The following is a 16,756-nucleotide window of genomic DNA, read 5'->3' as shown; positions in this document are numbered from 1 at the left end:
CAAAATTGAAAAGGCTGATATACATGGTTTACTAAGCATCATATACATACTGAGCAAACAAGTCATGTTCATCGCTTGGAATTCTTACGTTAATGTTCATTCTACTTTTTTTACTTTGTGCAGAAAATCTTTTCAGAATTCACACACACACTAATACAGAAGACATCGGAACAGTTTTCATAGGATGGCTTAGGTAACATAAAAAAATTGAAAACAATATATATAATATTAAAATAACCGACAATCTGAACACCTTATTTTATTGCTATGGTAAATACCACATTACACACCACAACAGCTTGTCTCTGTACACTGCTCAACAACATGTTTTTTTTATTTCAGTCCAAAGAGCATTCTACAGTGGAAATCTTGTAAAAGGTTTACACACTCCTGTTAAAATGGCAGGTTTTTTTGTGAAACAAAACAAAAAAACAAATCTTAAACCATTTTTCCCACTTTAAATGATATAGCAACATATAAATCATAAACATCATTAAAAAAAAAGAATTTCAAAAGAAAAAAAAAAACGACTTTCAAAAACCTGGTTGCACAACTGTGCACACCCTTTTACAACGGTGCATGTGGGTGTGCTCAGAGATAACCAATCACATTCAGTAAACTGAGATTAACCCTGAATAAAGATCTGTTATTTCTTCAAGATTTTCTTAACACAAGTTTAATATGAATGTCATCTGACATGCCTACAGGTATACAACGCCATGTATACAAAAAGCTTACAAACTTGTACAGTGTCTTGTAGTGAAAATAGATCAATCAGTGTATTAATGTGCTACAGGACACCATGAAAGCTATGGTGATCAAAAATGAGAAAATGGGCCACAGCAGTGGCATTACAAAGGGCATGATGTCACTCCCGATCTGATCCATATAAAACAGCTTCAGTGATATTTGGGAAGTATTAATTACTGCCTGCATTTTTCTAACAAGTTCTCATTTTCTTTACAAGTCTGGTATGTTTATTCTCACGGAAAAATTCAATCTGATTAACAACCTGATTCTGGTATAAACACCTGCAAGCTTATTTTGTCTAGCAGAAGATGATGAAATGTTTCGACTTCCAGCAAAATAATGACCCAAAGCACAAATCCAAGATATGTGGTTGCTACTGTATAACATTTTTGGAGGGAAAAATACTGACACTCAGTGTCAGAGAATAACTTCTCTCAGTTTCATTTATTTAGATCACAAAAAATAATAATAAATCCGAATTTAACAGGGGTGTGTACGCTCATATCAGCTGTTTCTGTAAACCTATTTCATTAAGTAAATCAGGAACAAAAAATACAAAGAAAATTTATTCTCTTCCTTATCTGATATTTACGGTCTTAAATTAATTATGGCCTAGGTATGTTATATATACAGGCAATTTCTGTACAACTTAATAAATATTCTCTTGACATTCCATGCAGCAAGTGCTTAGCAAACCTAATGAAAAGCATATAGCATGATGTGGCAAAACCAAAGCAAAAAAAAAAAAGCCATGTTGTAAATAGAGAATTGATAGATCAAATATCCATTTTTTTAGAGCACCTTCTTACGCAAACGATATTATATGAGAAACATTACATTTACAAAAGTTTTCATGACCCCAAACTTCTGGGGACAGAGTTCACCCCTGGTCAGTAGTATAAGACTCAGTCCAGACCTGTATCTTGCAGCATACATGGTGTTCCTGCGGATTTTGACCTTTTCATCTTTTCAATGCCTTTTTGGAGGTCGGCCTGCTGGATGGGTCGAATGTAGTCATCCTCTGAACTGTACAGAAATACAGGCAGGTTAACACAATCTATTAACCACACTGGGCAAAAACAGCACTGCAGTTACACAGGAATTGCTGAGAACAGACAGGTCATAAATGATCTGAAATTCAGCATCTATTGAAGGTACAATTACACAAATTATATAAAAAAAACTGCTTTATGCGCCGTTCAACATAACATTGGGAAATAATCGCTTAATCTCCTGAAAGTGTGCACACTCGGTTGTAATGAGGTGAAAGGCATTTCTGGGTCAATTAAGACGATGCTGATGCATGACTGGATTGCTATCAAAAGTCACAAGATAAAAGTATAAATGTAATAGCAGATAAAAAGCAAGGTAAAGTTAACAGCATAACAAAAGTAATAATAGCAGTCAGCTTTTCCTGATTAAACATAACACTGTGCTATAGGTCATAAAAGGCCCAATGGCGAAACAGAAAAACAGGACATCAGTACAAATGTACTAAAAAAATAAAAAAAAAACACAAAAAACAATTATCTGCTGTTTTTTAAAAAAATTATCAGCCAGTGATGGGGGACATTACATTTTAAAGTAACTAATTACATTACAAAATTACTGTCATTAAAAAGTAATTAGTTACATTACAGCATTACCTTCTGATTAAAGTAACTAGTTTAAGTCAATACCTTTATAATTATTCCACCATCATCACTCAACGAAGATATTATAATAAATCTGTTACCTACTAATCGTACTTACGGCTCCCTCACCTACGCGCGGTGGCCGCAAGTAAGGTTCATCATGATTCACTGCGAGTTTTGGCGCTGTGATTACGTTTCTATTGGTCCTCGCCGAAGCCTGAGGACCTTGCAAAACTTCGCGGAACATCGGGCAGTCACTCATGCCTAACACGGCTTCTCACCGCGAGTCAAACCGCATAGTTAAGATGGGGTATAACAGCAGGAATAAGGGGGGCAGGGCTTGTAGAATGACTTTTACACACACAAACTAATGGAATGACTGCTGTCTGGCTCACGGATTACATAAATTGTCTGAATTACATTTTTGAAAATATAACTAAATAACTGAGTACTTAAATGGTGGACCTAACGCGTTAAATTACTCGTCACATCAAAAAATTTACTTTGTAACGCGTTACACCCAACAAAGTTATTAGCTAATTCAATTCACTTTAGCATCAGTATTATAATGGGAGAATAAGAAAATGTCAAGAAATTTTTTTTTTTTTAAAAATCCAAATTATTTCACTGACTGAGAAGTGGATTGTACAGTACATTTCATTTTCTTGACAAATTCTACAATCTTTTATGTCAATCATCAGGGTCTCAAAACATTAAAATGAACTTTCCCATATCTCAATAATATGGCACAATTTTCCAATCACACCTATTATGCGAAGCAGTTGAAGGACATCAGGTATTATGACAGATTATCTACTCTGTAGTTACTGAATGGCCATTTTATATAATATTTACTGCATTTCCTTTATGCAAATCTACAGTACTGATTTAACCTGCACCTAATAAGTTGCACAATTCCAGTATTTGGAATCACTGTGACTCACAAATCACTGTGTGAATGCCCGTGTGAATGTTGATCATTGAGGTCATTGAGATTGTTGAGGTCATACCACAGGCATGACTATGGGAATAAATACACGGATCACCATTGGCCTCCATGGCCCCTAGTTGGCCTACAGAGGTTCCTAAATTTATGGATGATGCACTACTATTTGCATTTCTTGTACACGCTAAACTGTTTTGTTCTTGTACTTGTACTATGCAGTAATAAAGTGCACGCGCACACACACACACACCCATTGATGATCTTAAAGACTTCCTAGATAAAACTCATAGAACTACGAGATACTTGATACACTGATTCACCAATTATAATGACTAATTTAGAGGCATTGGCAAGCATTTCACTAAAGAAATACTTTCAGCAAAACCAAGTAATAAGTTCTTTAATTGTTTTCTTTAATTGTTCTTTAAATGCACAAGTGTTTAGTCTGGGTTCTCCACTTTGCACACACATTTGTTGACACTAGGTGCGCAAACCATATCTAATAAAAAAAACTTTCTTTCAAAGTAACTTTGATTCATTTTTCTTTTTCCTTATGCCATTGAGGTCCCTATGACACTGATCAGTATTTTTAGACACACCATGTAATAACCGCTTAATTAGTTTATACTATACCTGTTGCACCACCCCGAAGCATCTGCACTCATTATGCTTTGGTTAAGTAATTTGTGAGATCGAGTGCGGCGATTTTGCTTTTATACAACAATTCCACCAACTGCATTTATCAACAGTTTATGATGTGCTTGTTTATTTAACCAGTTCATTTGCTCTGCAGGCGAATATTCTGCCATGCCTGGTGGAACTAAACTAACCGTGACTGGTGGAGCTGGTGACAAATAGCATAATTAACAGGGATAAAAGTAGTTTTATACTGTATGTAGCTTAAAGGTGAAAAGAACAAACTATTTAGGCAGTATACAGTCCTCCTTATATTTACATTGATTCCGCTTTGGAACATCCGGTGTTGAACATCAGCACTGCTTGATTATGGCAAAAATTATAATCATGATTATGTTGGTCGATACCGGGATCACGATTATGGAAAAGGATTATTCGTTGCCTGTGGAACATGTACTTCATGTTCAGTATATGCAACAACTGAAAAAACAAGTAAAAAGTATACAAAATGATATGATACACGTACAAACTCTTATTTAAAGTGTTTTCCAGTTTCTTGTACCGTGCTAATCAGACACATATCTTTTGCTAGGAAAAATGTGATGTGATAGCATTTATTTCCTATGCCTCGGAGAGCTGGATGAGAAGGCAGTTGCATTATCAAGAGAGCCCTGAATCAATGACTGTGCCACAGTGTTGGTCTTCGGCAACCTCCTTGAAACCAATATTTTCAAACGAGTGAAGTGAATTTACCTTTCTTGTTGATAAGAGACTCTTTCATCAAAATTTTTTTTCAAGCAGAGCCAAAGATTGCATACGATAAAATGGTCCAAACCCTGACACACTGCTAAACAAAAAATAAATGCTATGGATTTTGGACTGTGGTAATCAAGCTGCCCGATTTCATGACAGGATGCTAAAGGGTTTTACTCGCAAGTAAACTTATCTTGCTGTGTAGAATCTTTGGTGGAACTAAACACACGCGAGTGAGTTTTGTTTTCAGGTAGAGGCAAGAGCAAATGGATGCATCGCTGTAAAGCAAATGGATGTGCTGCTTTTATAATGCAAAATGAAAACGCTACTGTGGAAAGGAATGTGGCCCAATGATCAAACCCATCCTGATTATCTTGTTTTCATAATCATTGGAAGTTAATAATGGTAATCGAAATTGAAATTCAATTAACTGCAAAGCCCTATCACGAATAGCGATAAATGGAATCATTTGTTTAACAGAACAAAAGGTGCCATTGTCTAGGCATTATAGACGGCTTTGTTTTGTGTTGCTGTTGTATTAAAGAGAAATTATTAAAGTAAGGTTTAAAATGACAACATTTTTTTTTTTTTTTTTTTTTTAAAGTGCTTCTGCGACTGATTTTGAACGTTCGGGCAGGCAGGTGCTCCCTCCTTAGTGTTGTGGTCTGTACAGACCTACTTTCACCCATGCTGCAACTGAATGTTAGTGTAATTAACGACTGTAAAATACCTGCCTCTCGTCAAACCAGATTAGCAAGTCGGAACTAAACGTTGTATAATTTTCCCTTTTGTCACTTATGTGTAGTTTTTTTTTATCGTACCATTTATCTCCATTTATATCCTTTTTCTTGCTTATTTTAAGATAAAAACACAACACATTTCCAAACTATTCAACATGAAACCATTCTTCTCAGACTTATCAGACAATTAAAAAAAACTTTAGTCAGCCTTCTCTGTGAAACATACACAAGATTTTTGTAACATAATATGTTAAAATCATATGGACAAATATCTTCAAATTCACAATTCACATGATCTAAGCATAGAACTTTACATCAGCCTACTTTTGAGGTCAGAAATTTACATAGTCATCATGAACATGAATGTCATGCCCAGTTATTTTTTTGAACTGGACCAGAATGATAATACAACAATTTGGTGCACATGTTTTTTATTGTATTTCGGGATGTCTGAAATGAATAAAGGGTCAAAAATATACATAGAGCACAACTAATATTCGGGTAGGATGAAAATCTTTGGGTGACCGTCCACCAGCTTTCGGCAAAATTCTGGATGGATATGTGAGACTTTCAGACTAAAAGCCGTTTGGCTGCAGACAGTGACACTGGTGTTCCAGCAGCTTCCAGTTCATGGCAGGCCTGAGCCCAGATAGTTACAGGGTTGTTCCGTACCAGCTGAACCAATTTTCTCTCAGCCGAGGGTGACAGCTTCTTCGAGACCTTGGCAAAGTGTCTCCAACTTCCAATAACTTGTACTGACATATAATAGTTTTAATTTACCATCCTTTTTCAGAGCTTATCCTCTAAACTTCTTGGACTTTCTTATTGCACTGTGTGTTGATCAATCCAGTGAGCGCTCTCAAACAAACTATTTTTATATTGGCACAGAGAAGCCCTGGGCATGGCAAATTAAAGGGCATTTTTTAGTCTTTAAGTACGACTAAATTAATAGTCCAAGTGGTGTATGTTTATTCTTGACCCTGTATGTACGTATAATTTAGACTGTGCCCATCTAAAAAAAAAAATCCAACATAAATTAAATCTTTTGCTCCAACTTTATGGGGTTTTCTTTTACCAATGTGTTGTACAGAAACAACCTGATATTGCCATGACGATCATGTTCATCAGAAGTGTATGTAACCTTCTCACCGCATTTGTACATGTAGAAATATTAATTAAACGCACGCACACAACACACACTATAACTACATAAACGAGGAATTTTATAAGCCTTACCCGTCCTCAGCGTGCACAAAGTCCCGCACACATAGCAGAGCTGCATCCCGACACATCTCTCTGAGGTCACTTCCTGAGAAGCCATCGGTATTTTTCGCTATTTCACGCAGGTCTACGCCAGCACCAACCTTCAGAATTTGAAAATGATTAGTGCATTTATTATCAGCACGCCACTCAAAACCATGCTCTTCATATGCATGTAACACTTACATTCTCATTGTGCAGGATGAGCTTCAGTATCAGCTCCCTCTGCCTGCTATTCTGCATAGCAAAAAAAAGAAAAGAAAAAAAAAGAACAGTTAATGAATACAGTGTATCAGATGTAATTCAATTACAACTAAAACCTTACAATTAAAACTTACGGGCTGATTAATGTGGAACCTAGTGGGCATTCTGCGTAGTATAGCCGAGTCGAGATCCTGAGGACGGTTGGTAGCACCCATAATAATAACCTGAACAAACGGGACAGCCGTCTTAATTGAAAAATCTTGTAGGCAATTAGCGGTTTGTTTTTTACGACCTGCAGAGCCGGTTTCATTTATTACATTAGACACTTTTACTTTGCATAAACACATAGACCTGCTCACTATACTGTACCTGGCATTTGTAATCGGTGTCTAGTCCATCCCATAAGCTCATAAACTGAGCCTTCATCATAGCAGTAGCCTCATGGTCTGAGCTGGAGCGGTTTCTTAAAAAGGAGTCTAGAAATGAAAAAAGAATCAATATTTATTCAGATTTAGCATGTATTTTACTACTGGATTGATTTGTACATGCTAGTATTTCAGTATCCAAGACATCCTTTTATCAGCTGAAAGGTCCAGACAGGGTAACAGTGACGGCCGTGCAATCCGTGCAAAACTGTCCTCAAACCAGCATGCAGAAACACACCGTCTACACTATGATTACTCTTACGCATGTAAAAATAAATAATATATCTATTTTATAATTTTTACATGCATATGCTTACCAATTTCATCAATAAAGATGATAGAGGGCTGGAGCTTGATGGCCAGGGAGAAGACAGCCGCAGCCAGTTTCTGGGACTCGCCGTACCATTTATCGGTCAGAGTGGACGGCTGCAAGTTGATAAACCGGAAACCTGCCTCCTTGGCTGTGGCTTTGGCTATCAGAGTCTTTCCACAGCCAGGGGGCCCGTAGAGTAGCACTCCTGGTAAAGACAGGACAATCTCAAGACGCTGTTGTCTCTGTCAGCTACATTACAATTGATTGTAATTATGCAGCATGACCTTTTGACCAGTTTCATTCACGTCCTCACCTTTGGGTGGCTGAAGCAGCTTTGACCCTTCAAACAGATGCCGTTTCTGAATGGGAAGAATGACTGACTCCTTCAACTCGGTTATAACGTCATCTAGGCCAGCTATATCGCTCCAGGTAATCTGTGGACATGCCAAGACTTTACAAAGCCATTCTCTCAAACGAAACCAGTCTGTGATTCATGTTAAAGTCAGTCGGCCACAAGCATGACATAATTACCTCATTATAATTAATTGAGATTATGTGAGATAATCTAGCGGAGATGATTACTAGCTACCCTCACAATTAGTGTCAGTTTGACAGGTTAAAAAAAAAAGTTTATGAACAAATATGTGGATAATAAGCGGATTTACTCTATAAAGACTAATGAAATTGCATCCGGTCTTATGTTTTCTTAGGCACTTTAAAAGATAAACACCAATTTTTTTTTTTTATTTAGACATTGATAAACAGTGGGCTGTATGCTTTATTACACTATGCCTCGAAAACAATCAGATCATTGACCCCAATTATCATCATCTTCTAAGACAGGCCTACGCAAAAGACCTGATTCAAACCTCACGCCATGAACTCTGGAATAATAACATTTAAGACATCCTCACTTGCATACTTAACGGGTCCACCAGATGGGCTGCAATACTCATCTCATACTCAGACAACTTGACATTCTGTACTCCAATCTGTTTCATGAGTTTCTCTGCCTGAAAAAAAAAAAATAGCAGGAAAGTTTAAATAGTCATTTCACCCAAGTTATATAATCTACAATTTGATTGTTAATACGCAATACCAACAGGACATACATTTTTTACAAACAATGCACTCATTTCAAATCTTTGAGCTGTAAATTTAATACTAATAACATGGTAACAAATGGAATTCACGAGGTGATGAAAAACAAGTGATGTTATACAATAGAACAATTTATGTTACAGTATACAAAGAGTTTAAAAGAAAGGCCTATTACTTCTAGGGCAAGGACAGGGCAAGGCTCGCTGATGTGCTAACAGATGCAAATCATCCACTACTTGCAGGATAACATTCCCCAATGTGAGAACGCAATTTTATCAAGAAATTCAAGAAAACCCGTCCAAGCTGAATGGGGAAAGGGCCGGGCCGGAAACCTCGTCTCAGATAAAACATCACACCTCTATAGTGAAAATCATGATGTGAGCTCGCAAATACTTTAATAAACCATAGTCCATTAACACCAATTGTCTGTGCATTTTCACATTTACAAAAGGAGGACATAGATAAAGACATCAAGACTTCTTCGGGTTCCGTCTCATCTGAGATGGACAGTGGCACACTGGAAATGTGTTTTGTGGTCCGATGAGTCAACATTTTAAATTAGGTCAGGGTTTCCCGTGCACAAATAAATATAATTAAGATCTGAGAAAATTAACTTGTAATTATAACGAACGAAACTCTGCACTAAATGTTTTTATAATAAAACACAGTCCCTTTATTTTTGGCAAGCCGATCATGGCTGCTTATTAGTAAGCAGTGAGCCATGCTGAACAGTCCCTCACTGTCAGCCCGCATGCGCGGAGTGGTAAGGTGAACCCAAGCTGCCTCGGCCAGAGCTGGAAGCCGCTCTTTATTTCTCTTTGCATTATTATTGTTGCGAAAACGGTTTTAGGCTTTTTTTACTCTCTGCAGAGTTTAGACTTAGTTTAGACTAAGGGCTTCTGGTTGCGTGAGGGTCGACTTAGCCGCCGCCTGATGTTATGATGTTAAAGCCCCAAGTGGTTTTACTTTATAAAAAAATAATAATAAATAAATAAATAAAAACTTTGCATATTGCAAATTTGACGCCTCTTAAAGAGACTTGGAAATGTTCTTAAACTCACGATGGCATGTCGATGTGGAGGTTGACTCATATTTTGCATCATAACAAAAGTATCTGTGAATCGTTAATAGAATTGTGATTCATCAGACCAGGCGACCTACTTCCATTGCTCTGTGGTTCAGTTCTGATGCTCACGTGCCCTCCGTGGACACTTACTGTGTGACAGGGGTCAGCAGGACACGACTATGCAGCCAAATGCGCAGCAAGTTGTGTGTTCGACATTTTGGAGAAATGACCATGTGGACGTTTGTAAGAGTCACATCACACCCCTTGACTTGTCAGTGCTTTTAACGTCATGGCTGACTGGGGTATGAACACTTGTTAAGTCAATTGCTTAATAATTTATTTATTTATTTTTTAATTGTGAGAGAGAGAAAGAGAGAGAGAGAGAGAAAGAAATTAATAACATTTGATTATTTATATGAACTAATTGACCAATATAAAAATGACATACTAATTTAATTTTGTTGTTTGCTTGTTTGTTTATTTTTCTCCTTGGCGTTTTCCACAGAGGTATGACTGCTCAATGTTCTCGTTATTTAAGCACAAATATTTAATGCGCAATCAACATCAGTCATTCAGTTTTTGAATGACATAAGTAGGCTGGGCCAATTTGTGTGTTGAAAGAAAGAAATAGCTGTAATACTAATTATATGTTATTACTAAAACTATTTATTGTAGTTCAATATTTATGCTAACAATGAAATCGTGCACATTTTATGATTGACACTCCACCTCTGGCTTTGTGTAGCAAACTGCATTATTCCGCCCTGGACGTGGGTTCGTCCCCTATTTAGTAACAGCCCAGAATTAAGTACGTCAAGTAGGCATGGCGGGGCACATTTGCATACAGAGATAGTTTAATCACGCTGAACCAGTTTTGCCAGATCTATGTAAATTAAAGCCATTTCAGTAATATGATCATCCAAATTAAACAAAAAGAAAAACACAAGAATGCTAATCTGGATTTTTTATTTACCTGCTTCTGTGCTTCAACTTTCTGTTTTCTTGTCGGATCGATCGCATCCACCATCCACTTAATTGTGAAGTAGGTGACGGCACCGAATATCGTGAGGCGGAAGAGTAAACCGATAACCTCATTGCGACCCAAGGGGCGGGTGATATTGTCTGCTGGAATCTCCTTCAACACCATCATCACATACGTGCCTGAGGAGTAATTTGAAATTTGTCAGAAAAAAACAAACATCACAGAGCACACCTCTGGCAAAAAACAAATAACACGAGAGCAGGTCAGACCCGTGCGTCAGTGGTTTCTAGGTGGTGCTGGAATCTTGCCAGTATAAATCAATCATACTGTGCAGGTTTCCTATTATTAGAATGAAATCATTTATTACTGAATGTTTAAAACAGGAGAGAACATACGCCACCAAAGCAGTGATTTCATAACACAGGATGGCTATTAATAGGTAAAACATTCATCATAACACTCATCTTTTTTCATGCAGTGTATGACTGTTTTCCGAAGGAGTGGATAAATTTGTAGCAGAACATTAACACATTTTGTGAATCTTCTGCTACAGGACTGCGACAGGATTAAACTCTCACTGTGTTAACAAACCTTATGTGTTCTTCTGGTCTAGTTTGGACAAACCTTCTAACTTTAACTCATTCTAGACAATCCTGAAGAGAGACAGTTTCGTCATGGAGCTGACGATACTGTTGACATTCATGCTTTAAAACAAAAATTGACTGTTGTCGTTATTATTAATCTATTTCCAAATCTGTTATTTTATAGAACTGGCACAGTGCTGCGCCCCAAGGATGACTTTGAAAAAATCTAATTAAAGCTCAGCCTCAAATCACACTCATTTGACCGGCGTACATGAACAAAAATGAACGCAATACAGTTTAGATTTTTTTTTATAAATAAATTGTATTTACAAATACAGAAGAATATTCTGTATTCTATAAATGACTTTATTTCATTATTAAAATAAATAATTATGTTAAATAATTACATTTTAAAGTAGCATTCTTCTCTGCCTAACTTTAAGGGGGCGGCGCCCTAGCGCCCCTCATTGACTGGCCGCCACTGGTGTAATATAAACCAATGAGTTATTTAAATCCAAATGATTTTGACGAGAATCAAGTGTTTATTAAAGATGACTGAGTTAGTAACGCTGAGTTAGGAAACACATCCCGCAGCACAGTACATACAGCACGCTTTTGTGTCTTTTTAAAGTCTATTCTTTAAATCTGTGATCTTTTACACATGACTGCCTTTTGAGGCACACAAGGACATGCTCACTATCGCACCCTTTGTGTTCCATCCAATGGAACGTACATGTGACGTCATCTTCTTTTATTAGATGTGATGAGCACAGAAAGCCTGTACTTGTTCTCTCTTCCACATACTATATTAATCATAAAAGAACAAGCAGCTGTACAGTACGGTACATGGCTCTTAACAGACTTTCTGCTCACCAGTTTTTTTATTTTATATACTAACAAGATAAAAGCAATATTAATCTTTCCTTGAGATTCTTGTAGACCCAGCACTTATTTACACGCATGAGTTGTTAAGAAAGTAGACCACTACAGTAGAACCTTGGTCTGTGAGCATTTTGCAAGACAAGCAAAATTTTTTTATACATTTTGACTTAATAAATGAGCGAGGACCTGATATACAAGTAGTATGTATGCGCTTCGTCTGCAGAGCGTCCCGTTATTACAACTGCGCCAATGGTTCTTCTCTCACATGCCATGCGATATTGTGAGTAATCTCTGCTCAGTCTCAGCGCGCGCACGTCACTCATATAGTCAACATCCGTGCGTGTGTACTGTCTATTATAATATTGTGACCACGTGTGTACGCGAGAGAAAAGCAAAAGCACGTGTCATTAGAGAGGTTCCTTGTTAAAGATCCAGAGTCTCTCTCTGTCAGAAAGCATCGATTCCGTTAGTGTGTGTGTGTGTGTGTGTGTGTGTGTGAAAGTCGTCTTACACATTAGCCCATCGTGATATATATATATATATATATATATATATATATATATATATATATATATCACGAGTTTCCTCCGGCCCACGTGACGCCAAACGACCGCATCTGTTCGAAGTGCTTGCTCACGCACCATTGGGGCCAGCGTAACACAGTCGGAGGACAGCGCTATCCACTCCTTCAGCTTTTAAGCTCACAGACGCCCCTAATTGGCTGTAGAGCCGTAATTAATGTGGGAGCATGAAGTACCTCTCATCCCTCCCCTGTGAAAGAGCTCTGCCAATCAGCTCTCTCTAGGTCTCCAGCTGTGAGAGGTGACAGCATCACCCGGGGATCGAACTCGCGATCTCCAGATAATAGGGTGAGCCATTTACCACTGCGCCACTCAGAGGCTACTTTATATTTTTTTATAATTATGTTTATATAAATATTTTTGGGTTGTGTAACGAACCATCTTATGGAGAAATTCACTTTAATCTACAAGTGCTATATTATACAAGCACGTTTCCAGAACAAATTAGGCTAGCAATCCAAGGTTTAACTGGAACTGAAACTGGGCATGATTTGTCTCAGTGAGAAACCCTGACCTACAACAACGAGTTGCTTTGACTTTAGGGACCAATAGAGAAAAAAGCGCCACAGAGACTCATTTTAAGGGTTTTACATTATTAAAAATCACACATGTAAAAAACTTCTAGGCCCGTATTCACAAACCTTCTTACGCCTAAAAGTTGCTCCTACTGACGGAATTCTAAAAAAATTCTTTGAATTGTGACATTTTCGTAGAATTTCCCCTTAAAATTTGGAATTAAATGTTAGTTAAGATAAAAATAATTCACGAAACATTTTAGCCCTAAAAACAGATCCTATGGTAAAAATTGTTAAGAGTAGAGAGGAGGATTTTTAATAGGCTTAAGAGTTTCTATAGCAGAGGACTAAATGGTGGAAAGAAGAAATATTCTCCAAATACCGAACATAAAGATAAAAGAAAACACTGCTTTTCCAACTACTGTGTGGAAATTGGTTGCTTCTAAAGTAGACTTATTTTCAACATTTGGCTGTTTAATTATCTTTAAGATATTAGTCTATAATGAACAATTTGCATAAAGTAGCCTGTAGTCATGATTATACAATTTCATTATATACAAACATTATGATAACATGTATTCTATTTTTACAAAGAGTGTATTTCAAGACCTTTGCAGAGGTCAGAGGTTATTTTTTTATCAACCAATCACAGTCCTTGAATTGCTGCATCAATTGAAGCAACGGGGTCAACCACACCCCCTCACTAAGATAAAGGTTTTTGTACTATCCTTACTCAAATTTGCTCTAAGAAGTTTTCTAAATCACTTTTAGTCTAAGACTCCCAGCTAGGACATTTTAGGCTAAGATAGGAGCTCTCTAAAAGAATTCTAGGAAGCCTTGTGAATACGGGCCCTGATCTGCCTTTTCCTCCAAACTCGGTGAGCAAATTAGTTTTGCATTTCACCCACTTACACTAGTCTCAAAACATAGCAAGGGCAAATCAATTATGTTTGAGGCGATAAATGGCACGTTTGACCTGGTAAACGTCGCTGTTACTTAATAATCCTACAGGTGGTACACTGAACTATTTACACATTTTCATGTGGTAAAAGTTAATTATTTGCCAAGTTTCTCGAGAAATAATAATAACATCGGATGACATAACAGAGACATGCTACTCTTATATCACTCTTTTGCTTAATTTTAAACTTTTGCATTTGAAGTTAATTTAATTTGTTTAAATGCTGCCCCCTGGTTTTTAAGAAAGAAAACTAAATATGTTCTAAGAAACAGACTACATTTAAATTTTACTAAAAGGTTTAGAATTTTAACAAAATTAGGGGAAAATGCGATATTGAATCACAAAATTGATAAAATCATGATACCTATTTAATCACAATATATAGGATTCTATATGTATAAATAACCTGTTTCAATATTACATTTCCACCCAATTATTACAATTTGAAACCTCTGACAGTTCAAAAACAGTTCATGATTAATTAAATTATTTGATTAATTATTATTAAAGTATTGCTCTCTTGCAGGAAATATGTGCAGGAAAAATGTGCAGGTGAGGCAAGACATGATGTCTCTGCTCCAATAACTAGGGAGAGTAAAGGGCAATGTCTTTTAGAATGGGGATTCCCTGATCAGCGAAGGAAGCATGTAATTTTTTTTTTTTTTTTTTTTGAGTAAGACTGGACTGGAAGGTCGGCTTTAAAAGACAGTTGAGGGAGAGTGAGCTCTATAGGTGGTGTTGATGCAACTTACAGAACTTCAATTAAAAAAAAAGTGCAGGGTGGTACAGAGAGGGAACGTGTAAAGAACATGGAGTGGGTGAAAATGCTGGAATGCAGACGAAGAGTTCTAGACACTAAAAAAAAGACAATCAGGGAAGGAGGCATTTTATGTTTTTTTCCTTTTCTTTTTTTAAAGAGGGCCCGGACTCGGAAATCAGTTTTAATAAGCCGAAACAACGAAGGAGAATGAGACCTACATTTAGTGTAAATGGCAACATTGTTTTTTGAATTGAATTTAAATCTACTGGATTCCAACCTCCGTTAAACAACATAGAAAATGAATCGCAATATTAAACGAATCAGGACCTAGGTATCGTGATATTGTATCGGGAGGGGACTGGTGATTCCCATCCCTAATGGATACAATCAACATGAAACGCCAGTGGAGTGAATATGCCGTGAATAAACACTGCATAATAAGTAAAACACGGCTTTATTGGCGTAAAAACATCAAAGCTTTAACCAGATTCACACGTATCACTAAAGCACGTGCTGATGAGAGGCGGGGAGGGAGGGACAGAGAGAGAGAGAGAGAGAGAGCAGGTACCGCGTCACACTCCAAGGCTCCAGGTGTGTTCACAATTAAACCGGTGTGTTTCGTGGAGCAGCATCACAACTCGTTTGTGTTACACTGATGTGAGCTAGCTGTCCAGCTAACCAAGCTCACTGACTCACTTAGACAGACAGCTGCACCGATATCCCTTTAAAACGCTTCTCTTTCGTTTTCAGCAGAACATCGGCCTCTTAAACTAGATCTACTCGCACTAAGCTGTAGTGGTGTTTTGTTATAGAGTAAGGCATTCTGCTGAGTAAATTAGCATACTATGTAAACGTCAGCTATCCCGAAAGTGAAAGCTTCGCCTTTCTAAGCGTTGACCTTTTTGTTGGCACAGCACTAAATGTACACGAAAAGAGATCACTTTATGAAATCAGACAGCAGATGAGTAAATGTCTCACATTAATTTCACTTATGACTCTTTAAAATGTTTACGTGTGCATTTATTTCGCTTAGTATAAATCAATTTTTGGGTTTACTCCAGTCGCTGAAACTGTATAACACACTCACCTCGACGACTTGCCGATTCTTCCGTGTTTACTTCTTCGGTGAAATCAATGAGCTGTTGCAAGCCAACCGAGCAAGTGTTCAGCGCCCTCTACTGTCTTTAAGCGTAAACAGGATGTAGTTTAATAAACGGAGCAGATAACTACTAGAATAACCAGTTATGAAATAATCGTCCTTACCTCATCAAATCCATGGTTTAATACGTAAATCAATTAACTTTGAAACAAAACTGAACAAAAACACATAATATGGTTCTTGTTGTGTGCCAAAGACGCTCCCCAAAAGCAGGCTCCCTCTAGCGGTCTGGCGTGTTCAACATGAGATGATGTCATCGTTCGATTCTCACTGCGCATGCGAATGCTCCTGGCGCCGCAGGACCGGTTAAAGAGCTGAGACAGGTTTCTAACGGGACATGCAGTTAATAAGATTAACACGCACAGTGCGCATGCGCTAATGCGTTTTAACATTTAACATGTGTGATGGGTGGAACTGTGCAAGTCTTCATTGATATTTAAATACAAAACACAAATCACAAAATTGAGAACAAGTTATTTTTGGAAATCATGAATTGTATGCCTG

General features: G+C 37.3%; 1 protein-coding gene across 1 annotated transcript; it reads right to left on the bottom strand.

Moving 5' to 3' along the window:
- Positions 1-5: 5 nt before the first annotated feature.
- Positions 6-16,569, bottom strand: atad1b (ATPase family AAA domain containing 1b). The gene is made up of 11 exons (XM_053511836.1): positions 16,357-16,569; positions 16,181-16,275; positions 10,802-10,989; positions 8,576-8,674; positions 7,975-8,095; positions 7,666-7,866; positions 7,293-7,399; positions 7,058-7,147; positions 6,906-6,956; positions 6,696-6,823; positions 6-1,776 (listed from the first exon to the last, which is right to left on the bottom strand). The coding sequence occupies exons 3-11, from the start codon at positions 10,976-10,978 to the stop codon at positions 1,656-1,658; spliced, it is 1,095 nt and encodes a 364-aa protein (XP_053367811.1). The 5' UTR covers positions 10,979-10,989; positions 16,181-16,275; positions 16,357-16,569; the 3' UTR covers positions 6-1,655.
- Positions 16,570-16,756: the final 187 nt, after the last annotated feature.

Source organism: Clarias gariepinus, chromosome 14 (assembly GCF_024256425.1).
Source record: "Clarias gariepinus isolate MV-2021 ecotype Netherlands chromosome 14, CGAR_prim_01v2, whole genome shotgun sequence".
NCBI classification, from domain to species: domain Eukaryota; kingdom Metazoa; phylum Chordata; class Actinopteri; order Siluriformes; family Clariidae; genus Clarias; species Clarias gariepinus.
This window is presented reverse-complemented; position numbering and strand designations above follow the sequence as displayed.

Bases quoted from the DNA above. Each gene is read 5' to 3' on its own strand.
- atad1b (XM_053511836.1), bottom strand. From the start codon at position 10,978: ATGATGGTGTTGAAGGAGATTCCAGCAGACAATATCACCCGCCCCTTG. The intron at 7,400-7,665 runs GTAAGCATATGC...TTTCATTTCTAG, and splicing joins CATCTTTATTGATGAAATTG to ACTCCTTTTTAAGAAACCGC. The intron at 6,957-7,057 runs GTAAGTTTTAAT...TTTGCTATGCAG, and splicing joins GGTTCCACATTAATCAGCCC to AATAGCAGGCAGAGGGAGCT.